Consider the following 24073-nt stretch of genomic DNA (forward strand, 5'->3'; position numbering starts at 1 on the left):
AGTGGGTGGTGGTCGTGCAAACCCCGTCTGTTGGAGTGAGCGTTGTAACCCGAGTGGACCGGATGGCTGGGTTTTGAGGCTCTGTAGTCGCCGATGGTGAGGTGGGTTCGTTTGTGATGGCCGCCAGGGTTATGATCATGGCGCTGGTTTAACTCGCTCGTAAGACTAGGACGAATGAATGGCGCACGTTATAGACTGGGTAACAGTCCGGCGTATGCCGGTCACGAGTTCGAGGCCCGTTGACGTCGGCGGAAAGTTTGCCCGGAGAGCGTAAGAGTCCGTGACACGACGCAGATCATCCCGGTATCTATCATGAGATGGGCGTTTGGTGTTGTTCGAAGGACGGTCCGTGGTATTTCGGCGGATTGACCCCGATACCACGTTGACTGGGGATAGAACCAAGTGCCGATGGCGGCTGCATGGTAATAGGTGCATGCTGACTACCTCCGATTGAGTCTCACTCTCCGTCGGTCGAGCCATCCAGGTCGTTGTCATCAGTCGAGCCTCCATCGCTTCTGTCTTCCTCGGCATCTACCTGCTTCTCTACCTCGTCTTTCTCTTCCTCTCCTTCCCCCCCTTCCTCGTCCTCATCCTCATCCTCATCCTCATCCTCATCCCCCCAACTCCCCTCATCCACCTCACTCTCCCTACTACTCTCCTCCTCCCCACCACCACCACCCCTCTTCCTCTTCCCCCCAACAACCCCCCCCTCACTCCCCTCCCCCTTCCTAACAAAAACATAACTCCTCGCCGCCCTCTCCTCCCCCTTCCAAGCCCCCTTCGCCACCTCCCCCTTCCGATTCCTCACCACCCCCAACGTCCGCGCATGTCCGTACCCCGGGTACACCCCCGCCACAAACCGGAAACTTCGCTCTACCGTTAACCCGGCGTGTCGCGCTAGGTCGCGGATGTTCCAGAGCGTGTAGGGCTCGCCTTCGAAGAGGGTTATGATGATGGTGCCGTGGGGCGCGAGGGAGGGTTGGGCCTGCTGGAAGAAGGAGACGAGGAGTTCTTGGTTGTGTCGGACTTGTCGGTTGACGTCGGTTGATTTGCCGCCGGTGTGGGGGAAGTTGAAGATTATGCGTTTCATGGTGCCGGTGGAGGAGGGGTCGTGGTGGCGGTTGTGTTTCGGTTTGGGGTTGGTGCCGGGTGTGTTTGTGCTGCCGCTGGGGGCCGTGAAGGCGGGGAGCTTGCGGGCGTCGATGCCGTAGAGGAGACAACAGTGTGGGTGGGAGGGGGACTCGATGACGGCCGTGTTGGTGGCGACGTGTGGGTATTTGGCGGAGAGCTCGGCGAAGTCTTTCTCGAGCACCGTGGCGGTGATATTGGTGCAGTGGTGGTGGGTGATGAGCGACGCTGCGAAGGAGAGGTCGCCCTCGCCGACGAGAAGGATCGGGTCTGAAGGGGAGAAGGGGATCGTGGGTTTTTGGTTATGCTGTAGCTTCCCGTTGCTTGCGCCCGTCTTTTGCTTCTTTGCCGAGGGGGGCCCGGCCCCAGGTCGTTTCCCCGGCTTTGATTTAGTGTTGGCATTCGTCTTGGACTTGTTGGACGTAGGTGTCGGCGTGTTTGGCTTTGGTTTTTTCTTTTCTTGTCTCACGGCTTTTGCTGCGTGTTGCAGCAGACCCCGCCCTTTGGCCATTGTGGGATTATTTTGATCGACCGATCGTGGATTTGACGACAATTAATACTGAATTAGACGGACGAAAGAAAAGACGGAACCAAGGCGAACAAAAAGAAAAATCGGCCGAAAGTGAGGTCGGACGGCTCGGCGCGGGCAGCGACGGCAGTGGTGTCGTCGTGTTCCGTGACTCGCTCGGGATCGGTCCGGCAAAGCCAGGAACGCGTCCGGGCAACCGGGAATGCGGAGATTGGCTACCGAACCGCAAAAAAATTCAAGACAGAAAAAACCTCGAAAAAAAAGACCAAACAGAAAAAGGCTGGAAGCCGTTTGGTTCGGCCCCAGCCGCCAAGGGATGTGGGTCTTCAGCACGACACTTTGGAGGTCGCATTGTCTGATTGGACTGACGAGCGCCAAGACGGCTCCGGGTGTTGCAGTGTGGGCTCCTTGCCTGTTTCGGCCGATGGAAATGGGCGCCTGGGGCAGAAATTACATGACAACACAACCACCAACACACGACCTCGGGCCGCCCAAAGCCTATATGATAGTGTGTGGTTCTTGACAAACGCACCCAGAACTGAAAGATGCAAATGGTAAACCTAATTTTGCAGTTTGTTACTTCTTTTTTGTCCGAGAGAGAGAGAAGAGCAAATGATGTAACACGACATTGTCTCGGAAATTGTTTAGCATCTGCATGCAAACGAGTTCCCCGTCTTTTAAGATTTTCTCCGTCATTATTTTCCTTTTTATGTTTCAGCCAGTTTCCACCTATGCTTGTGCTGTTGTCAAGAATCAACCACTCAGAGGTTTCAGGTCTCATTTACAAGGCAGGGCTGGGGGTCATTGGAAAACACATCACTCCTTGTATCAATAGTGAAATGTTAAACGTATTTACATAGCAGCTGGAAGTTAACCCGATGACAGTTGTTTGTCTACGTGAGTGTTGAGTAATCCGTTTGGAATATTATTATCCGCTTCATCGCATCCCATAGACCTAGCTGTATATGTTCTCAATAGTAACCCCTTTGATTACATACCGTATAGACCCGGCACATCCATACACGGGAGTCTCGGAAAAAACGAAGGACGGAGGTAGCATAAAGCTGGGAAGGAAGGAACGCGGTATGAATCAGAATTTTCACGCCACGCTAGACCACAGGCAGGTACGGACATTTGCGATGCTGAACGCGTCCAGAAAATCATTTTTCCCGCCCGATTCCCGAGGTCATCATCTCATGGAATGTGGTGGATGGCCGACGCGACGTGAGGTGAGCTCGAGGCTGGTCCGTGGGCTCGGGCTTGGCTCCCACAGACACATTTCCGGCAAAACCGGTCAATTGTTGCGCCACATGTGGCTGCGCTTTGTTCACCGACAGCGCCGTACGCCTTTCTTGCGCAAGAACACTGCGCCCAAAGCTGGAATGTAGATTAAAGTCGGACTAGATAGTTTGGATATGTATAGTCCCAGCTAATATCAACTTAGAAGAGATATTAACTCTCTGATCATGAAGAAAACCCGGTGTTTGGATGCTGCAAGCTGCAAAACTCGAGGCCACGGAAAAAAGGACCAGTTCGCTTCTGTCCAGATTTGGAAGGAGTACGGCTGCGCTGATTGGTGGAGGACTCGGTCAAGCCTCAGTGGGGCCAGGCTGGGTTTTGCAGATGGGCTGGTGCTGCCAGGGGGCGGTTGAGCGACCGGGGGTCCGGTTGGTGTTCGCTGGCTGGCTGGCTGGTGCTGGCTGAGGAAAAGCAGCGCCGGCCTGGGCGGCGTCTCTTATTGTCAGGTCCTTCACGACGGCACACATTTGCGTACCTTCCTCGGTATTCAGCGACGACACCACACACAATAGGCGATGCCGCACACCAGGAGCAACAATTGCTGAGGGCTGCCCCGTCATTGACGGGCTTCTCTCATCCCATTGTGCCCGCATGAGGTATTGTCACGCCCGCAGAGCAAGTTCCCCGGCCCCCGTTCCCCCTTCGACGGCATCTTCCTGCTCTTGCACTTCCCATACCGCACACTTCTTGTCGGTCCCTCTTGATACACTGCGTCGGGTCTGCGATTACGATACATTGCGAATTTTCAAAATTTGGTCAAGATCTAAATTCTCCCACCCGACTTTCCAACTTTTCGTCGTCTCTCCTTTCACTTCCACTTGGTCGGCCTTCACTCTTCTTCCACCAAGAACTTCATCTACACTCCAACTGCGAGTACCAGCTTCTATCGATACTGTTCGTATTTTCCATCTTCTACTCTGATTCTCCAAGAGGCAAAATCTTCCCTTCAATAAATCGCCAAAACTCTTCTACAAGACGTTTCCCCCCACAACGCGTCTTCTCTTACAGCCTCCACCTAACCTAACCACCCAACCACGCTGACAAGCCACGTACCTCGCGACTTCAGCGACTCCCACCAGCCAAGTGCAAAATTATCGCCATAAGTCGGTAAATATTACTCCTTTACTTCACCTTTACTTTTTGACGGCCGATTAAAAGAATCGCCGTTCGACATCCAAGCCGTTACAACATATCGGCCACGCAAGGTTCGCAGCCTCAACCGCTCCGCCAAACCTAAAAAATCATTTATCGCCGTGTCAGGTGCTCGGCACGTGGGTTATTCACCACCCACCAACAACAACTTAAAATAACCAACCTAACCGCCTTACTTCTCCGGCGGCAATAGTAGCAGCACTTGCGCTACATTGCCTCGCCCTCTCTCTTACCGTTTACGGTTCATTCATCTCTTCTTCTCTCCACTACTCCCAAACCTCACACCTCACATCTCACATCTCCGCTTTCTCACCACACCTCAACCACTCTTCACATAAATCACATACACACCTACACAACTTCATCATGAGCCAACAGAGCCAACAGAGCCAGGTCGGGTTTCCTGCCGCCGACAACTTTGAGATGGAGGACACAATCACGGAAGACGCGCCCGCGACGCAAACCACCACATCATCCCGAGCCGCCGCATCATCAGGTGGCCGAGGCAGAGGACGCGGTCGTTGGCCGCGCGGTGGGAAGGGCAACCGAGTCACCAAAGCGGCGCCGCCTAAGGCAGCCACGGGACGAGGCCGGCGCCAAAAGGTCTATGACGAACCCAAGGTCCAAGCCGCGTACGAGCGGACTCAGGAGCTCAAGCAAGCTTTTCTTACCCTTAGCAAGGCAGTCAAGCCGGTGCTCCTAGAGCTCGCCGACCGGTCGGTCAACGAGATGATCCAGAACCCCAACTTCCACAAGGACCTCCCGGAGCACCAAATCATTTCCAACTTCCTGCGCAAGCGCCACCAGGAGACGCACCGACTCAACAACCTCCAGCTCGAGCAGAACCTGGCTATGATCGACAAAGTCTACGAGTCGCAAGTCCAAAAGGTGTGGGACGAGTACAATGTAAGTTTTTCTTGCTTCTCTTTTTCCCTTTCCTTTTCTTTCCTCCCTTTTCAAGCCCATCGAGACTTCAGACGACTGACACGTTGATGCACTTGCAACAGACCAAGGCGGCCGAAATGTGCAGTGATGCATACGGTGTTCTCCTTCGTAAACTAGACATTCTTGACTACCTCCACGACAACAACCTGCCTGCTGATGTAAGTTACCGTCTTTTCTTTTCTTTCCGTTTTTCTTTATGTTTCTATCCCTATGTTGGTCACGTGACTATTCTCTTGCTAACCTGGTGGTTGTACAGCTTCCTGCTCTGCCCAATGACCAGTATGAGTTCAAGGATATTTCCGCAGAGGATGCTGCACAGCAAGGCCCCTATGTCGAGATGGAGGATGGCGTGGAGGTCCCCCACTCGCGCAAGACAGTCTCACAGTTGATGACCAAGGTCCAGCCCCTCCCCCTGGACCCAAAGCGCAAAGCGGACGGCCAGCCGGAGGGACAGCCCGCAGCAAAAGCGGCGGCCATTGCTGGAGCGGACGGAAGTGCGCCACAGATGCCAAAGCATCCTGCCGGCCTCCTTGGTGCTGCCGACGCCATTGAGAGCGCGGTGACGACCCCGGATTCGGGGTCCAATGCGCCAACCCCGGCTGCCGAACCCATCGACGCCGCCGATGCTGCCGAAGAACCGACGCTCGGCCGGCTCAACAAGCTTGCCGCCAGCACACCCAGCGACGGCCCCGATCTCCCATCTCCCCGTTGGGCGACGGATGCAGACGAGTACGGCGTCCGACTCATTGACAGGCGGACGACCCGTCCGGACGGTGCCAACAACCGCATCATGGCGCCCAATCTTTTCCCATGGGACGAACTGGACATTGGTTTCCGAGACTCGACCAACTGCGCCAGGAAGGGTGCGACGAAACAGCGCCGGGGCAAGTACATCAACCAGCCCGGGTCCAACTATTTGTTCCTGGACCGCCGCGTCGGCACGTGGGATGCCACGCGCGCCGAGGGCGAGCTGGACGAAGAGCTGGTGAAGAAACACAATCTTCACCCCAGGTTTGGGATTGCGCTTCCTGGTTCGGCCAATGAGTCGGAGCCGCCGCGGCCTATGGCAGAGGGCTTCAAGCCGGTTGTGTTTGTGGCGCCCTCGGGCGAGGAAATCCACTCGTCGCGGTCCGTCGCAGGCGCCAAGCTGGATGTCGATGTGGACGCCATCGAGCGGAGGATGGAAGTGTCGGACATGCTGGGCACGGTGCTCGACCAAGAAACCATCCCCCACGATGCCGTCGCGCCAGACGCCGAGGAGTTGGAGAAGAACCGGGCCGAGGTCCTGCTCTCGCGGGGCCTCGACCCTGCCAAATACGCCAACGTCGCCCAGATTGCGCCTCGCGCTGAGCAGTCATCCGAATTCGAGGCCGAGGACGAGGACGAGGACGAACTAGAGCCAGAGCAAGAGCCAGAGTCTGCGGCTGCATCCGCGCCTGTGTCCGAGCCCGCTGCTGTGCCGGAGGGTCTCGAGGAAGATATCGGTCTGTCTGAAGCGGAGATTGCAGGCTTCAACCGGTTTGCTAGGGAAGCCCTGGGTGCTGCTGAAACCATTGCGGCCGAAGAGGAAGCTGCCGCAAGAGCAGCAACAACACAACAACGCGCCCAACCATCGCGACCATACGACGCCATCCGCGACGTCTTCACCGAGAGCCCCTCCGTGCCTGTTCGCCCACCTTCTCCTCCCACTGTTGCCGCCCAAACCGCTGCTGCTGTTCCTATTCCTTCTTCTTCCGCTGCCTCTGCGCCTCTCCCTACTGCCCTATCATGCCTCGCAGATGTCGCTCTGGAGCCGGTCTCGCCAGCCGTCCAGCAGCAACCCGTCGAAGCACCGCAGTACGAACAACCTCCGGCCGAGTATCGCGCGTTTGAATACTCGCAGCCTCAACAACCTCACCAACCTCTCCATTCACATCAATCACATCAATCACAGCAGCAGCAGGCACAACAATCACATCACCCGCAACAGCAGCCGGTACAACAGACACAACAACAACAGGTACAGCCCCAGCAGCAACAACAGCCCCCAAGGACCAATGACTTCCTTCGGACGGCCCTCAACGAGCAGCCCGCGCCGTCGCCTACATCACACATGCCCCCGGCCCAGGAGTACGGTGTGCCTCTGGCCCCGGCCCAAGCACCACCACCTCCTCCGCCGCAACAACAACAAGCACCCGCGAACCGGACGCCGTTCTCGAGCGCCGGCGCTGCTGGTGGTGCCCTGCCCGCCCTGCGACCCATGCGAAGCCTCCTCAACGAGGCGCCGCCCTACTCGGAGCCATCGCACCATCAGATGGTGCCTTCAAACGCCAGCTCCTACTATCCGCCGGCGGCGAATCGGCCGTACTACAACAGCTACTCGATGCACGAGCAGGCACAGCCGATGCAGCACATTCCGGCCATGCAGTCGCTGCAGCCGATGCAGTCGACAACAATGCAGCCGATGATGGCGCAGTCGCCAATGAGCGGCGGCCATATACAACAACAAACGCCGCACCGCCAGATGGGCACCCCGCCGGCCTACCATCAACAACCGGTCGGTCATGGTCCCGGCCCCTCGCACCCCGGTCAGGGCACCCTGCACTTCCAGCACCAGCAGGGACCGCCGCCGCCGCCGCTCGCCCCGGCTGGCATGGCGACCAACCGATCCCGGCCCGGCAGCTCGTCGGCTCCGAGTGCCGGCGCCAACGCAGCAGCAGCAGCAGCAGCCGCAGCCGCCAACGCGGCCAACGCGGCAGCGGCTGCATCCAAGTACCGGAAGCTGGAGCCGGCACCCACCCCACCGCACCGCACGCCGTACGGTGGCAACGGCCAAGAGCTGCGCACCGTGCAGTTCGACTACCGAGAGGCCATCAAGGACTACTCGGCAGTCGAGGCGCCGCCGCGCCACGGCCCGACCCAGATCCGCGGATGGACGCACAACAACATCCGCAAGCAGCCTTCTTCGCGCCCGACCCCGCCGCCTTCCAAGATCGAGGCGCACCACCCCTCCGCCGGCACCGCCGCGGCGGGGGGTGTGCATCCTTCTGAGGAACCCTCTGCCTAGAACGCAGGAGGCGGCCGGGAAGGGGGCAAGAAGCGCTTGCGCGATGAGGAGGAGGAGAGTCCAGATGATGCGGATCTGGGAATTGGTGCCAACGCGCGCGCGGCGTCGGTGCGGTTGGGGATGGGGACGGAGGGGGTGGGTCGTCCGGCCCAGAAAAAGGTGAAGCGGGTGGTTGACGACCCCGCTTTGCGGGTGAGGCTGGCGCGCTCGCTGGGGAGGATGCGGCCCGACGGCATCAGTCTGAGGAGGAAGCTGGCTTGGAACGTTTTGAGGCGGAACGTGGCTGAGGCTGGGGCTGACTCCTCGGGGCTGGCGTCGTCTGGGGAGGAAAAGAAAGAGGAGGAGAGGGGGGAGGATGGGAAGGAGAGTTGGGAAGAGGAGGGGGGTGAAGAGGAGGGTGACCGCGGCGAGGACAGCGCCAGCGACGAGCTCGTTGGTGGTGTCGGTGGTGTCGTCGGTAGTGGTGTCGGCAGTGGTGGTGTCGGCGACGGCGGGGCCGTCGGGTTCGATTACGGACTCGTCGACCCCCGGCTGTTTGGGAATGTGGAAGAGGAGGAGGTGGTGGCCCCTCCTCTGTCCACTCCTCTGTCCACGCCCACCCCAGCAGCCGTGCCCGTCACGGCACACCCCTCCGCCGGCGTCACTTCGACCCCCACCGCCGCCGACGACGAGCCCGTCGCTGTCGCTGCTCCCTCGTCGCGTTCGCCCAGCCCACCACAACAACAACAACAACCCTTTATGGCGGTGGCTGCGCCCGCGCCTGCGCCTGTTGTCGTTCCTGCTCCGGCTGCTGCTGCTCCGGCAGGGATAAGGACACGGCGGGCGCGGTCTGCTGCCGCCGCTCCTGCTGACTTGCCAAGGAGGAGCCCTTATAACTTGCGGAAACGTAAGTAGAGTAGGTGGTGAATCTGCGGTGGGGAGGCGGGGAGGATGTGGCGGAGAGGAGAAGGGAGGAGGGAGGAGCAGTTTATTGTTTTTTGTTTGGTTGTGTTGTTGTTCTTGTTTGGGTTTGTTTTCTTTCGGTTTCTTTCGGTTTGATGTGTTTTAATCTTTTCTTGTTTTTTTTTTTTTTTTTGCTTCCTTTCTGTCGTTCCGGTTACTCTTCCATGTGTTGTGTCGTGTTGTGTTGTGTTGTTTCTGTGGTTTCTCTAGCACAGCATGCGGGTTTCTAAAAAGAACGTTTTGTTACGGGACCTAGCTACTAGCATTGGGCATTGCGCGGGAGCAGGTAGCATTTGCGATGGGGCTTTTCTTTTGCGTGGTTTACGTTGGGGTTCTCGGTCGGGTTCGCCGTGGGATTTCGCGGCGAGGTTGGCTGTGGAAAAGGGGGCGGGATGGGATGGGATACATAGAGGAATGGAAATGGAAATGAACAGGCGGTTCGGTTTGCAACTGGGCAGCCGGCAAATTGCGTTGAAGAGGGGGTTGGTGGTGAGAGGACGGGAGGATGATACCATTGTTTCGTGTAATATGTTATGTATTGGGTTTTTGGTGTGCTGTCTGGGGCTTGTCATGGGCCAGGACGTGGAAAGGGGTTGGTAGGAGGTATATATGTATATCTGAGAGTTGAGATGTAGTAGTCTGAGAGAGGGAAATGATGGGTTAATGCTTGGTTTATTTTTGTGATTTGTTTACCGTTGAGATGATGGTGCTGTGGGGTAAGTGAGATTTGTGTGATGGATTTTGGTCTTGGTTGAGCTTGTGCGTGATGTTCGCGATACCTGCTACCGAGCGTGCCACTGTACGTGGATGGCCTATGGCCTGTGTATACATGCCCTACCATGCCCATCTTCAAATGATATAAGGCGTTCCCCTCCCCTCTGTTCTCCCAACCTACTTTTTCCTTGCTATAACACTATTCTCAAGAAGAACGTATACCACAACACCAACATCCTCGATCTATCTGTGTTGGCTGCTACCTATAAATTTCCGACCTAGCGGTCTCGGGTTATAACGCTTGATTGCATCGCCATTCAGGTAACCACTTTCCATCCATCCGCGGTGTGGCCACCCGCATGACATTCTCGCCGCCCAGTAATCGACATTGCGACCTATCGCCGTGGGCTTGAGCTAGCAGTGACATTGCTGTAGCGTTCATCGGCAGACAGAGAGGGCTGTTCAAAGTGCAAGCAATGCTCCCAGAACACTGGCTCGCTCGCCTGCTCTTTATAGCAATATCGTATGGCTATTGTTTGGTGGCAACTATACTATAGCCAAGGGGGGCCTGCTGAAAATGTGACGTGATCTGATGAGTGGTTGTTCTGTTCTGTCTTGGGTTTGGTTAGGTCTTGACGTTTGTTAGTGAGTGGTTGGTCTGTGGTGAGGTTTTCTGGTTTGGGTTTTGACATTTGGTGATGAGTTGTCGACTCGTCCCGGTCAAGTTTGTCGGTATCTAGGGGTATCAGGGGTAGCCAGACAGCCAACCCCTGAATCAGCCGTCACGCCGCAGCCGGGTACACTCCACCCCGAGCGTTGACGTCTGGAGCTGCCTGAATGTAGCTGCGAAGGCGGGCGAATTCCCACTTACACCAGCGAGCCACACATCGCAACCGTAAGTCTAGAACTGTGGGCGCCCAAACTCCGGTTACATACCAAGTCACTGGCTTCTGGCCTGCCAAATCATCGCTGGCAATGCCTTCACCGACAGCTATCTGGCTCTCGATAAGGCGGGTCAGCAACGAGTACGAGCACTACTAGGTGGCATCTTGACTGCCCGCCAATACTATTTCATCGCCTTCCGACGACCCCGGCTCTTATCACGCCCCTCGCTGCCGCCGCCTTCTCCGTGACCCGCCGTGACCGCCGCCGCATGGGAGTCAATGTCAATCCCAACAACAGCCCGAGTCAAACCCATTCGATCCCAAAATATAATCATCTGCGGGTAACGGTAGGTCTTGACGTTTTTGTGAATGTGAAACCTCGAGAATGACACCGAGTTCTCACTTCGTCGGGTTTTCGGGCTTCTCCAGCAAGCATAGCCGCCAACAAGACTACTGGGAGGATCTTGCACTCGCTGCTACGGCGACCCGTGAGCAAGAACGGCGACACCAACGACCTCGACTCTACTGAGGTCGGTGATTTGCCGGTGAACTTCGAGGACTCGGTGTATCTCATCGTTGGCGATATGCCCCAACAACAGAAGATGGCGGGATGCTCACAGCTGTCAGGGAGCACGAGTATGGGGGGAGTCTGGTTTGGCCCGGCCGCGGAATACCGTGATAAGCCGCTCAGTTGGTGGCCGCAGCGATAGGTGCTGTTGGGCTATCCGGCGGGGAACAGTTAGCATGCCTTGGATCGCGAGGTTAAAACTCAAAGAGGCCATCGGATAGGAGGGCGATACCGAGGGTGGATTCAGGGATATAAGTTGCAAGGTTTACAGTACATGTTACGGTATTGGAACAATCACTGTGTGTGTATGTCGCTGGATACCTTGAGTTAGGATAACCTGTCTAGTATGGGCTATTGACGGCTAGTTGTAATATAGAGCTCAGTATATGTATGCAAGCTGACAAGGTATATTAAGTAGATGTTTGTGGGGTGGGTACCTCGGTCAGTTGTCAGGTAATTCGACGTTAACATGACATTTAGCAAAGTTCTATGCGCTATTCTTGATTTGCAAATGAGAAATTGGCCCGGTCTTTTTGTAATTATGGTATTGGTTAACTAAGGTGCTAAGTAAGGAGATAGATAGTACATGGCAACTAAGAGTGAGAAGTGGGGAAACCAGAGGGCGTTGCAGAGTATCATGGTATTTGGGGTTGTTCTGTCTGTGGAATTAGAGCATCGGTAGTCCTTTCAGTTGCTAGGCGGGTTTAAGAACTGACATCACATGTCATTAGCACAGGCCATTTCTGTTCTCAGGTTTCAGTTTCTTCATTTCATTTCATTCATCTTTTTACCCCCCCTCGCACTTCATATCAGATCCTTAAGATCCCCGCTTAGAAAACAGCTTGTCCAAGAAGGTGTTGACCTCAACACTCCTATCGCACTCCCTCCCCTACACCCCCCTACACACCAACAACCCCCGAGCCACCCGCCGAATCCACCGAATCCACCGGCACAGCACTCACCAACAACCCCTTGCCCAGCTCCCCCTCCGGATGCAGCGCAAACATTGGCCCGTCCATGGCGTCCCCGTCAAAAATGACAAAGTTCTGCAGCGGCGGCTGTGTGCCGCCCAGCACATTGATCACGTCCTGTGCTAGCTGGCCGCCGAGAACCGCGGCTACGGGGGCGAGTTCACTTGTGCTTGTCGCTGTTGTTGCACCTGTTGGTGTCAGGCCGTTTGAGTTGTTGTTGCCGTGGTTGTGGTGATTGCTACTGCTGGATACGTGCTGGAGGAACGACCGCAGGAGCTCGCTGCGTAGGGTTTCGGCCGGCAGACCCAACGCTTTGTGCTGCTCGCCACAGAGCCGAGTAAAGAGAGCCAGATGGGCTTTGTTATCGGTGTGTGGGAGGGTGGAAGCAGGTGGAGACGGGGTCCCCGGCAGAGCAGTGGCCGGGTCAGATTGGAGCGAGGAAAACTCCCACAGAGCGCGGAAGCACGACAGCAGCGGGGTGACGACGCGGCGACGGCGGTTCGACCGCAGGATGTCGGCCGGGAGCTGCGACGCGCCCGATGCTAGGTACCAGGTCGAGTACAGCTCGCGCTTGGTGACTATCTCGGTGCGGTCTTCTTCGCCCGGTTTGGGGTGGACGGCGAGCACGGAGCAGGTGCGGGACCGCGGCTCGGGGCCCAGGGGGGTGGGTACGTTGGAGCGGGCGCGGGTGATGGAGAAGGTGTGCTCGATGAGGTCGGCGAAGAGGAAGCCGTACAGGCCGTGTGAGTTGGCTGCGTAGAAGGGGCGGTTGTGCAGGCGTGTGGCGGTGTTGATGATGTTGAGGGTGGGGGAGTCGAGGTCGGTCGCGATGACGATGTCGAAGGGGGCGAAGAAGGACGGCGGCTTGAGCTGCACGGGGACGGTGTCGACGTGGATGCGCACGCGCGGGTTGAGGCGTTGCAGGGCGGCCGAGGCTGCGGCCGCGCGGTTGGTGCCCAGCGGCGTGGTCTCCTCGGACAGCAGGAACTGGGCGCCCAGGTCGGCGGGCGTCACGGCGTCTGGGTCGAGGATGGTCAGCGAGCCGATGCCTGCCAGTACGAGGTTCTTGGCGATCTCGTTGGCCAGCGCCTTCATCGTGATCAGCAGGATATTGGCGCTGCGGATCTTTTCCTGGGCCTTCATGCCCCACAGCCGGATCTGGCGGTCATAGAGGGCGATTTCGTCTGTGGGTGTGTTTGTGTTAGCTAACTTATTCTCGGCTCCAAGTAAACAGCAGGCTCACGTACCGGCGCTGATGGTGTTTGGTGGCGCGGCCGAGGTATGGTCGGCATCTGGCGCTGAAGCTGTCGCCAGGTCTGAGAACTGAGGGTTTGGAGGATCCATGATTTGAATTTGACCGAGAGACACTGCGTTCTACTGTCGTTGCGGGAGTGGTGATGGGTATTGCGTCCCGACTATTTGCGGTCGAGAAAAGAGTGTTGCGGCGGTTATTCCGATCCAAGCCCGATTTCCAAGGCAGAAAAGGGAAGGAAACAAAAGAAATGTAAGATCTCTTAGATCGCGCCGTAGATTCCGCACCTTCCAAGTGGGATCGATGTTGAGGTCGATATTTGTGAATGCGTTTGCTGGCGCTTGCAAACGCAGTGTGCAAAGACAACCTAGAAATAGCTGGCTGCCAAACTAACAAAGGCAAGTTGCTCCTCTAGAGCTCAAGCTCAAGCTCCGCCGCCTAAAAGGCTCACAGGGAGACTGAAGCTTCTAGTGCCGTGAGAAAATAGAACCCCAAAGTTTATAAGTCGATGTTGTGAGAGTCAGCCATGTTTCTCAGCTCCAATCTGGCACAACTGTGGTTGCTGCAAGGACAGGCCTTGGCGTGCCTGCGTTGGTGGGGTACGGAGATCCGACAGGCTGCAGCGCTGAAACAGGGGTATCCACTATCAATTACCAGAACTGGTGCCGGCGGGTCAATCCCAGCTCTGCATGCGACTGCATATGTAATTACATACCAAGTCTTTACCACTTCCACCCCATTTCAAGCATTCCAATTCTCAGTGACCCGTACGCGTTATCCTGATCCCGTTCCCTCTTGTTCGTGCTAATGATGGGGACTGCCCATCTCAGCTCGAGCCCAGTCAGAATTTAGCCCCCACATGGCCATTTCCTGGTCAGCCGCTCACATAATTCCTCCCTCAACGTAGCGCTAGGCTGTACGATACTGTACCCCGGGCTCGTTTCCAGAATAAACCCCTGCAGCGTTGCCTTCCGCCCCAATTCCCCTCTCCTGTTGCGTGCGAGCGTCTGCTTCTGCTTGCCTCCATTCTCCACACTGCACCTCGATAACCGACACCTCCTGCCGACTTCTGCTCCTGCATCGCGCTTTCGGACGCCATTCCACATTACGTTGAGCCGGCTTCCAACTTTACCGCTGCATACGCCTTCCGCTTGGACTTACGTTCTATTCCGCGCACGGGTTACGTACGGCGGCTCTGTTGCTCCATGGTCAGTTTGTTTGAAATACCACCTCCCATCAAGTTCGCCTCGTTTGAATAACGCCTGTAACACACGCCCTTCTTGTGTTTGCTTGCCCGAGGGTTTGCATGCACTTGTATTATTCATTTTCATTCTCAAAACACGCTCAACTAGCCTTGTTTCTCTCTTTCTCCTTCAACTACAATCCTGACCATTACCTCTATTGTCCAGTCCGGCGACCGCCCCCTTCCTCCGCCGCTAGAACCCGGAACCTTTCGAGCCGCCGACGGCACCATCCGCCGCTTCCACGCCTCGCGACCTACCTCCCATGACCGCCCGCCCGATAGCGCATCGGAGAGGTTGTACGCCGTAATCCAGCAGTTCCACCACGACTTCGACCGCCTCAGCGAGCACCTGTTCGCCCATTCGCCCCCCACAGCACCCGCGTACCAGCCCACGGGCAATATGGCCTCGGGGTCCAACCGGGATTTACGACCAAGATTCAACCGTGATCCCCAACCCCCCGGTACCTCTGCTGTTTCGTCTACCGCTGCCGCTGCGGCCTCGCCCTCGCTCCCGTCTCTCCGATCGGCCGACCCGAGAGCGCGCAACCCGCCCTCCTCTGTCTTTGCCGGATCGGGACCTCGCTCCAGCCGATATCGCCCACCCGGCCGCTCTGCCGATAGATTCCGCGTGCAGTTCGGGGCTACGCTAGACGACATCAACCGAAATATTCACGATACCGACGCCCAACTACGCGCTCTCATGGAGTATACCAACCCCCCCACCGCCCGGCCGCTCCCGGAGTCGGCCGTCTCTCCGCCCCTGGACGATCGCGGATTCGAGCAGAACCCGCGTATGAAGCGTCGCAAGCTAGATACGGGCCGGGCCGCGCAGAGTTACAAGGGGTTTCGGTATGGCAGGTTTGGTCAGCTCGAACCTGGCGAGCTGAAGATGGAGATTGTGAGCTGCGATGGCGGGGTGTATTCTGACGAGCACTCCTTGGCCTACCCGCCCGAGAATATCTTAAAGAATGACAAGTCCGTCTACTGTACCAAGAGCAACCGCTGCAATATTGTTCTGAAGCACCAGGGCGGGACCGTCTTCAGTCTTCAGGAGCTGGTGATCAAGGCCCCTGGCTCGAAATTCTCATGCCCGTACGTTTGTTTTTTGGTTTTCTTTTAGCGTTTTATTTTCGGGTTTTGCTAACCGTCCCATTTCACTGCAGTGTCCGTGAAGGCATGGTTTTCGCGTCCATGGAGCAAGATGACCTTTTTACTCGCACAGCACAATATCAAATCCAATACCAGCCCCGAAACCATCGCCGCGGTGCTGTTTATGTCCCCGGCCAGGGAGATAGCCAAACCCGGACCGGCTCACAACCACTGCGGGCGTATAGTTACAGCGTCCACGACGATGATGACGACAACGGTGACGAGGACGACGACGAGCACGAAGAAACCCGGTCCGCCCAGATCCCCCCCGAGTTCACCACCTTCTCACATCCTTTCCATGTAACCACCGAGCATAGCGAGGACGAGGATGATGACGCAGGCCGCCTACCCCACGCCCGACCGCCACCCCGGCGTACCCCAAACCGAATCGGCACCCTGCCATTTGAAAGCGATAGCGACGACGATGACAATGACGACGACGACGAGGAGGAAGAGCATATCCAGATCTTTGGCGGCCCCTACCGCCACTGGCCCCCTGTGAATGCCCCGCTCACCCAAACAACCCGCGTTCGCCGACGGTATCACCACCCACGGCCTCGGAACCCGAACCAATCCAACGTCGACCTCCCTAGCTCAGGCCGCGCAACCGAATCCAACAATCCCACACCCAACTACAACCCCAACACCAGCGGTGCTACTGCTACCAGCGGCACCGGCCCCATGACCCTCGACCAAGCCCGCGAAGCCTCCCAGCTGGCGACCCAAGAAGCCGTCCGTGCCGTAGGCGGCGAACTCATGGCCCCCCTAGCCCATTTTTTCATCGAAAAGGAACACAACAAGTGGATCGTGCGGTTTGATACACCCGTGTCGGGCCGGTTTTTGTTGTTGAAGTTGTGGAGTCCCCATCCTCATCAGTCGGATGGTACGGGGGGCCAGGGTGGTGGTGGGATGGCGGGGGGAGGAGGGAGGGGGGGGTTCACGGATTTGACGGGGACGGCGGGAGGGCAGAGGAATATTGATATTCAGGCTGTTGTTGCGAAGGGGTTTGCTGGGCCGCGGTTGAGTGCTGTTGAGGAGTTGGCTTGAGTTGTAAGCGTTTAGGGGGAGGATTAGGGAACAATGACCTTGAGGGAGGATGGAGATGGGTTTATTTGAGTCTTTGGGTGTGTGTTTGGGTTTTGAGAGGTGTACATCTTGGGAGGGGTTCGGAGGGCGTTTTTGGTCTTGCTTGCGCTATGCTCTTTTTTTGCCGTGGTGCAGTTTGGCATGGGATTGTCACGGATGGTTTGATTCGGTCTAGCGGATGGACGGTAGTGAATAAGGCCGTGGTGTATTACGGGCATTCTGTACTGTGGATATGGACATGGACATCGGCATTGGCTTGGGCATTGGCATGAACATGGACATGGGCATTGTATGGATGTGTATAGATAGCCGTGGGTTTATGATATTGGTATCAGGCATTTGAACATGGGTTTGGGTCTTTGTGGCATTGTTTACATTGGGAAGGATGGTGTGTAGGCTTGGTGCGGGTTGGTATGCTTGAGAGAGGTTACCCTGTGTGTGTTGAGTCACGAATGGTATTGTATTGAGTTTTATGGGGTGTTAGCTGAGTGGGGAGAGGTAGCGGTATGAGGAGAGCGTTGGTTTTTTTTGTCGTTAGCGTTGAATATTGAGAACCTTATTAATTCCTTTCCCGTTCGTTCATGGTGTTGTATTGGGTGTTTCTGTTTCTCTTGGGGGTTCTTAGTTGGGGGAGAACATATTTGGGTCTATCTTGAACCAACTGCGTTTCTCTTGTTGAGATTGGAGAATCACAGGGCAAGATATTTATTGTTCTCCCGGTTTGTTTCTGGTATTATTACCCCACCGTCAAAAAGAGCTTAAGCACTCAACGCACACTTAATTCCTCCTAGCAGTTGATTCACAGTTACTGGCCTTGGGCAAACCACACCAAGTCTCAAACAACCCTAACCCTGATCGTTGAATACCAATATGGTCCGTGCACCATACCCTGCACCACAGCCCGGCGCCTTGGATCACTCGGCCATGCGGTGGGTTCGGGTGCGTTTTGGACAGGGTTTTGGGGAGTTCAACACCGCGCATAAGAAGCTGGAGGTGTAAATTTGATGGTGTGATATGGAAGGGATTATGGTGATAATTATGGAGGTTAAATGGTGGTGAGTGCTATTTTGGTTGATTTTTGATGAGGTTTTGAATGGCTTTTTTTCGGCGAGTTTCTGACACTCCCGGTCTTGGCATTTGTCGTCGGACCGGTTTGTACGAAGTCCGCCTGCGGATAATTCTGCTGTTTCGTTAGGGGGGTTGTAATTACTGGGATACAACCTACTACCTACACAGTAGCCCTGTTGGAAAATACCGGCTTTACAGAGCTGTTTTTATTGCAAGCTGCCCGTGTCCCGAAACAGAACCAATGTACGGCTTCCCCGATGATTCATAGTGAGTTTCTGCCCGTTGCTGAATGCTGAGTCAACAGACTGGCGACCACTCAGCCCCAGACAACCCTGGAAATGCTTGGCAAGGCGAAAGTCGCTTTGAGTCATTCGGCGGCGGCCAAGGATGGATTTTTGGTTTTCTTCTTCTCTGGTATTGTGGCGAGAGAGGAAATGGCTGAGGGGCAGGAGACTTGCTGGAGAGGTACTTGTGTTCTCGAGGGTAAATGGACTAAATGGATGTACTGTAAATGTATGAAAAGCCGAAGTTGGGAGAGGTTGTTCGAGCGGGAGTGGTAATTACAGGCTGGGCGTAACGCCGTCAAAGTGCCAACTTGAGTGTACCGCGCTTCTGGTACCACCACAACGGCGGAAAGACGGTGGGAGTGAATAAAGCAGAATGATTAACTTCCCCAGCCACTACAAGGATCGATTTGACATGTCAACGGCGGTAGCAGCGCAGTCCAAGCCCAGAACAAGCGGGCACGAGAAGTAACGGTCTGCCCCACTTTAGTTTCTGCTTGTGTAATATATATCTGCCGTTTTCTCTTCCTCCACCACCCACTTCCCATCAGCAAAGCAATAGCAACAACCGGCGACAGACCTCGAGGTCACCCAGCGAAGACCCCTTTGATACCCCCTATCTCTTTCTTTCTTTTCGACACATACAGAAATTACAACAGATTCATCCATCATGGCTGTCCGTGCATCATTCGAGAACTCCAACGAGTAAGCAAGCCAGCGCCTGTTCTTTGCCTAGATTTTGCCCCGCCCTCGATCGACCCCGCGGTTTTGCAACGGCACGCAATAGGGCGAGGTCGATATCATGGAGGGAATTTGAGGGGAAATATGAGAAGAAAAATAATAGGATTGCCATGGCTGACCTTGTCCCTAGGGTTGGCGTCTTCGCGACATTAACAAATTCATTCGCCCTGGTGGCGGTCGGCGCGAGCGAGAACTTTTACAGTGTATTCGAGGCCGAGCTCCAGGACGTCATTCCCATTTGCAGGACAACAATCGGTGGCACGCGCATCATCGGGCGGTTAACAGCTGGGTATGTTCCGTATTGTCACGAAGGATGTTCATGAGGAGCCTCGGGAGACTAATAAACGTTGTCGCACCCCAGAAACCGCAAGGGCCTGCTAGTCCCAACATCGACAACCGACCAAGAGCTGCAACATCTACGCAATAGCCTACCAGACGAGATCAAAATCCAACGCATCGAAGAGCGACTCTCAGCGCTCGGCAACGTGATTGTGACCAACGACCACACGGCGCTGGTGCACCCAGATCTAGAGCGCGAGACAGAGGAGATCATCGCCGACGTGCTCGGCGTCGAGGTGTTCAGGCAGACAGTCGCCGACCACGTGCTCGTCGGCTCGTACATGGCGCTCAGCAATTCGGGCGGCCTCGTGCACCCCAAGACCAGCATCCAGGACCAGGACGAGCTCAGCAGTCTGCTGCAGATACCGCTTGTGGCAGGCAGTGTGAACCGCGGGAGCAATGTCATTGGTGGTGGGATGGTGGTCAACGACTGGATGGCTGTGACTGGGCTTGATACCACTGCGCCGGAGCTGAGTGTTATTGAGAGCGTGTTCAGGCTCGGCGAGGGCGCCGCGCCGGGGGCAATCAAGACGGATATGAAGGATACGATAGTCGAGTCGTTCTACTGAGCGAAGGTGGGGAATGGAGGAGAAAATGCTTCGAGGAATGGATGGAGACAGGCAAGGAGGCACGGAGCGGGTTTTCGGACTGGGGTGATGATGATGGTGCCGCTCATCTTTGTGTGAGATTGGCATCGCAAGGTTGGACCACGCCGTGTCTGGGGTGGGTGCGTTGTTGGTAACATGGGGAGTTGGTTTCCCCTGGCCAGCAGGGCGGGGAGTCTCATCGATTCAATGAGTTTTCCCACCGATTGGGCCTACAGCGATATCATGGTTGATGGTCACACAAAAACAGTGAGACCGTCGTCCTCTGACTTGAGGACGTTACGAAGTATCCGTATCCGTAGTTACACGTAATTCCAGGCCATGTTCTCCATCACTCCAGTTTATGGGGCTCATGAAGCTTCCTTGCACGATTCCATAATGAGATCGACAATGAAAATCAAATGACTTGTGTGCGCAACCCCGTTCCAACCTCCCAGCCATGATTTTCACAACGGCCCCAGCGATGGGATCGGCAGAGGCTGAGAGAACGACGGCCGTTTTCGGCTCAAGCCCATCGGGGGGATTCGAGACATTCTTGTGTCGCCTGTTTTGCAGCTAACGTTGCCGTTGACCACGTAGGAGCACAGCATTGGTGCGACATCCGGGCCGTTGCCTAGAGACGAAGACCTTAGCTTGCTCTTCCCCTCATTCTGTCATTCAAGCGACTCCGAGAAAGTACTAACCATATAATCAAAGGTTCACAACTTGAGAATCAACGGTCGCTGTTCGGGGCAACCCCAAGCTTGCCTTGGCAGACGGCCGAGTGGGGCCTACCGCGCACCCCATCGCCCCAAGACCCTGGAAACCAGCCCCAACTTGGGAAAGCACTTGCCGCTCCTGTCCGCAGTAAACAGAGCCCCGGCCCGGCTGCGATTCCCGTTCTGTTCTGTCGATATTTTTTTTTTATTTTCCTCCAGCGCCTCTTTTTCTCTTTCCAGCAGTCGAGACCAGCGCGTGTTTTCTAATCGATATCCTATTCGCCTTGCAATTTTGTTACGGTTACTAGCCCGTTCTTCGTTTTGTTACGCAGCCCCGTATTTCTGCCGGGGGAAAGCAGCACCACTCGCGCGGTCCTGGTGACAGCGAAACGAGCTCACGACTCATCGCCGTTGCGTTGTCACATTCTTATCCTGGGACTCGCCCCTCGTACTCAACCTATTGGCCATTCCCTGAAGCTTTCCCCTGCCTCTTGAAGAGGCTTGGGCTCGTTAGGCCCGCGACAAGTCCTGCGGTTGTGAGAGATAACGCGACTTGAGTCGAAGGACCCTGGAAGCTCTCACCGTTGTTGGAGACCGAGAGAGCTGGGGTTGACAACGTGGGAGAGCGCCATCGCCACGACTAGTTCTGGAACGCCCATTTGTCGCCCTGCGCAGGATCCGCCAGCCAAATATTAATTACCTTTGAAAGTGACGGTCAACGTTTCGATCTTCATAAAACGAAACGAGCACTGGCCAACGGGAAGCGAGATCAGATTCCAGGGATACCCACGGGGCGGCCGAAACGTTAGCACATTATGCTAAGCTCCGACCCGCAACTCTCCTCCCCGCCGCCTATGGAGGTGCGCACTCCATCCCGTTCCGTACCGGCACGCGCATTACAAACGCAAGCCAAAGGCCCGGATAATGGATACGTCTCCCCACGGCAGCAACTCGAGAGGCAGTCATACACAGCACCCAGTTCACCACTCCGACACAGCCAAACCTACACACATTCTCCGTCGCGGTCACAGTCACAGGCGCAGCCCCAGCATGGCTTGAACGGATCACGCCCGCCACTCTCGCCGTTGTCAGAATATCACAGCGGCTTTGCGGATGAGGACTTGGGTTCTCCTTTCGGCGGAGTGAAGACTCATCAGCGTCAGAGCTCCTTTCCGAACCTACTACCACTCTCGTTCAAAAGTAGGACGCCGTCACCGACCAGAAAGCCGCACAGCCGATCGCCGTCGGAACAGATGCCTTACACCGGTGAAGGGAGGACGACTGGGACCCCTCGAAGTGGGGGAGGGTTTGTGGGGTGGTTGAGTGGCAGCGCCGGAGCAGCAAACGCCGTCGACATGTCTCAACCACAAGAGCCGTCTAAGTCGGTTTCGACTCCTGGCGGGACGCCGACCCAGCAACGAGAATCATCCAGTACCCCCAACACCACCGCGCCAAATCTAGAGACGCCCAAAGCTCCCACGACAACCGCCGCATCCCGCTTCATGTCTGCGCTATCAGCCCGCTTCAACACCACGCCCACGGGGAGTCCACCTACCGCCAAGTCCACCCAGCAAGATGAACTCTTGACGATCAACCTCGAGTCAGCCCTCTTTCCCCCCACACCGTCTTCCCCATCGGGGCAGCGCGACTCGTTCTCGCCGGCCGCCTTTAAGAATCTGCAAATGAATGCGATGGGGCTCCTCGTTAAGCTGCAAAATGCCTACCGAGAACAGACCACCACCCTCCGCGACCTACAAGCCGAGCGGTCAGCACAGAAAGATGAACTGGAAGAGGCGATCACCCGGGCGGCGCACCTAAAGGTACAACTCGAGGGCATGGCGCGGCGAACTCAGGAGCAAGAGGAAGTCATGAAGGGTCTGATGGGGGAGTTGGAATACGAGCGAAATTTGAGGGCCAAAGCGGAAGCGGCCGCGGCTGCAGGCTCGATAAGAATAGCGCCATCGGAAGGCGAGGGGGGCTCTGTAGTATCAGAAGATCTTGGGGTGGACGAAGAAAGGAGACGACGCCGGCGGATAAGAACGAGTCAGGGGAAGAGCTCATCAGGCGAGGATGAGGAGTGCACTACGGACGACGAGAACGAGAGCGCAGAGAGTGAGAGTGTATTTTCGAGGTGTCGCAGCCCGGCGCTGCCATTGCAGTCGCCACTGAACACCAACGCCCCGGCGAGTGTTCTGGATACCGGGTCTGTCAGGGGGTTTACGGAAGGGTCCAGGACTCCTCAGGCTAGGAATGCCGGGACCGGTTCGGCTAGCGGTACGCCAAAGCAAAAGGCCGGGCCCCCTATGAGCGCGTTTCGAAGGATACTGGGCGGGATCTCGGGGGAACCGGCCGAGACGTCGGGGTGTACAAACTGCAAAGGCAAGGACGCAAGTGTGGCCTGGGATACGGTGGGACTACTCAGAGACGAGAACAGACATTTAAAGACGAGGGTTGGGGACTTGGAGGTGGCTGTCGAAGGAGCGTTGGATTTAGTCAATGGGATCGGCCTTTGAAGCCGCGCAGCTGGCCTAGCGTTGCTTGAGCATGCCTGAGACCTCGGCGTTGGTGTTTTGTTTTATATTCTCAGCGGTATGTACATATGGACCCTCCGTTCGGCGGTAGCCAATTCCATTTCGCATTGTGTTTGCATGCGTGGGGTATATAGACTGGGTCATCTAGTGACAAGAAACATTTATCTGTCAATTATTTGAGATTGTACTGCCGTGAAGTTCCGAATTCAACCTAGGAAAATGAGAGGTCCCTCCCTGGCGTCTCGACACCTGGTATTTGTCGTTATACTCCTTAGCCCAACCCCTTATCGCGGTCCTCAAGTGTCGTGCAGACAAGATGTGAGTAGTGTAAATGTTTTGTTTTTTACCTCATCTCTCCTAGCCGGATCCTGATATTGACCGTCCAGGCTCCGCATCAACTCCGCATATACACACTGTCGGAGACATAACAGCCAGACGAAGCCCTTCGCCGCCCTAGCTGCCTGCAGACCACCGTCACGCCCTCTTCTCCTGATTCAATGGCGTCTCGTGGCTCTCGAACCCAACCCCGCCCAGGTTCCCTTCCTGGTCTCTTCTCTTCACTTCCCTGATGCCCTTCCCTCGTACCCTATCCTACTACCCACCAGCCCCCGTCCTTCCTCCCCCCGTCTATCACGTCCCCCTATATCCCATCTAGTGCTTCCCCTCCCCATGCCCCTCCCCATGCTCCCCATGCCCCTCGCCATGCTCCCCATGATGTTCCTCCTCCAAAAAGAAGTGCTCATACGCCAAATACACCGCAAACGCCACCGACGCGGTGCCGAAACCGGGAAGCGCGCGGCGGAATCGGTTCCAGCGGGAGAAGCGGCCTGTGTAGCGCCATGCTTCGCTACAGACAGACACCTTGTTAGTATCTTGAGTTTTGGGAAGGGATCCCGGGG

The 24073-nt window shown here is 56.2% G+C and overlaps 7 protein-coding genes across 7 annotated transcripts in view; 4 read left to right on the forward strand and 3 right to left on the reverse strand.

Annotated features, from left to right (window-relative positions):
- Nucleotides 1-457: 457 nt before the first annotated feature.
- C8A04DRAFT_35016 (uncharacterized protein) lies at nucleotides 458-1639 on the reverse strand (the record flags this gene model as incomplete). Its single annotated transcript, XM_062783016.1, has 1 exon — nucleotides 458-1639. The coding sequence occupies one exon, from the start codon at nucleotides 1637-1639 to the stop codon at nucleotides 458-460; it is 1182 nt and encodes a 393-aa protein (XP_062639665.1).
- Nucleotides 1640-4474: 2835 nt separating this feature from the next.
- On the forward strand, nucleotides 4475-8099 carry C8A04DRAFT_9867 (uncharacterized protein; the record flags this gene model as incomplete). The annotated part of the gene is made up of 5 exons (XM_062785660.1): nucleotides 4475-5014; nucleotides 5116-5211; nucleotides 5346-6377; nucleotides 6501-7728; nucleotides 7768-8099. The coding sequence occupies 5 exons, from the start codon at nucleotides 4475-4477 to the stop codon at nucleotides 8097-8099; spliced, it is 3228 nt and encodes a 1075-aa protein (XP_062639666.1).
- A 4007-nt stretch (nucleotides 8100-12106) lies between these two features.
- On the reverse strand, nucleotides 12107-13522 carry C8A04DRAFT_35018 (uncharacterized protein; the record flags this gene model as incomplete). Its single annotated transcript, XM_062783017.1, has 2 exons — nucleotides 12107-13362; nucleotides 13426-13522. 2 exons carry the CDS (start codon nucleotides 13520-13522, stop codon nucleotides 12107-12109), a joined length of 1353 nt encoding a protein of 450 aa, XP_062639667.1.
- Nucleotides 13523-14635: 1113 nt separating this feature from the next.
- Nucleotides 14636-16869, forward strand: C8A04DRAFT_35019 (uncharacterized protein; the record flags this gene model as incomplete). The annotated part of the gene is made up of 3 exons (XM_062783018.1): nucleotides 14636-14638; nucleotides 14840-15765; nucleotides 15837-16869. The coding sequence occupies 3 exons, from the start codon at nucleotides 14636-14638 to the stop codon at nucleotides 16867-16869; spliced, it is 1962 nt and encodes a 653-aa protein (XP_062639668.1).
- Nucleotides 16870-18930: 2061 nt separating this feature from the next.
- On the forward strand, nucleotides 18931-19909 carry C8A04DRAFT_35020 (uncharacterized protein; the record flags this gene model as incomplete). Its single annotated transcript, XM_062783019.1, has 3 exons — nucleotides 18931-18965; nucleotides 19132-19290; nucleotides 19363-19909. 3 exons carry the CDS (start codon nucleotides 18931-18933, stop codon nucleotides 19907-19909), a joined length of 741 nt encoding a protein of 246 aa, XP_062639669.1.
- Nucleotides 19910-21458: 1549 nt separating this feature from the next.
- C8A04DRAFT_9888 (uncharacterized protein) lies at nucleotides 21459-23156 on the forward strand (the record flags this gene model as incomplete). Its single annotated transcript, XM_062785670.1, has 1 exon — nucleotides 21459-23156. The coding sequence occupies one exon, from the start codon at nucleotides 21459-21461 to the stop codon at nucleotides 23154-23156; it is 1698 nt and encodes a 565-aa protein (XP_062639670.1).
- A 669-nt stretch (nucleotides 23157-23825) lies between these two features.
- C8A04DRAFT_25807 (NADH-ubiquinone oxidoreductase B12 subunit family-domain-containing protein) overlaps nucleotides 23826-24073 on the reverse strand; it is a gene marked incomplete at both ends in the record, with an annotated part of 665 nt that continues 417 nt past the window's right edge. Inside the window, one exon of the mRNA XM_062779696.1 lies at nucleotides 23826-24021. Within this exon, the coding sequence (XP_062639671.1) occupies nucleotides 23826-24021 (196 nt within the window). The remainder of the gene's footprint in view (nucleotides 24022-24073) is intronic.

The sequence above is a fragment of the Dichotomopilus funicola genome (genome assembly GCF_033296635.1).
Source record: "Dichotomopilus funicola strain CBS 141.50 unplaced genomic scaffold C8A04scaffold_9, whole genome shotgun sequence".
Lineage (NCBI taxonomy): Eukaryota > Fungi > Ascomycota > Sordariomycetes > Sordariales > Chaetomiaceae > Dichotomopilus > Dichotomopilus funicola.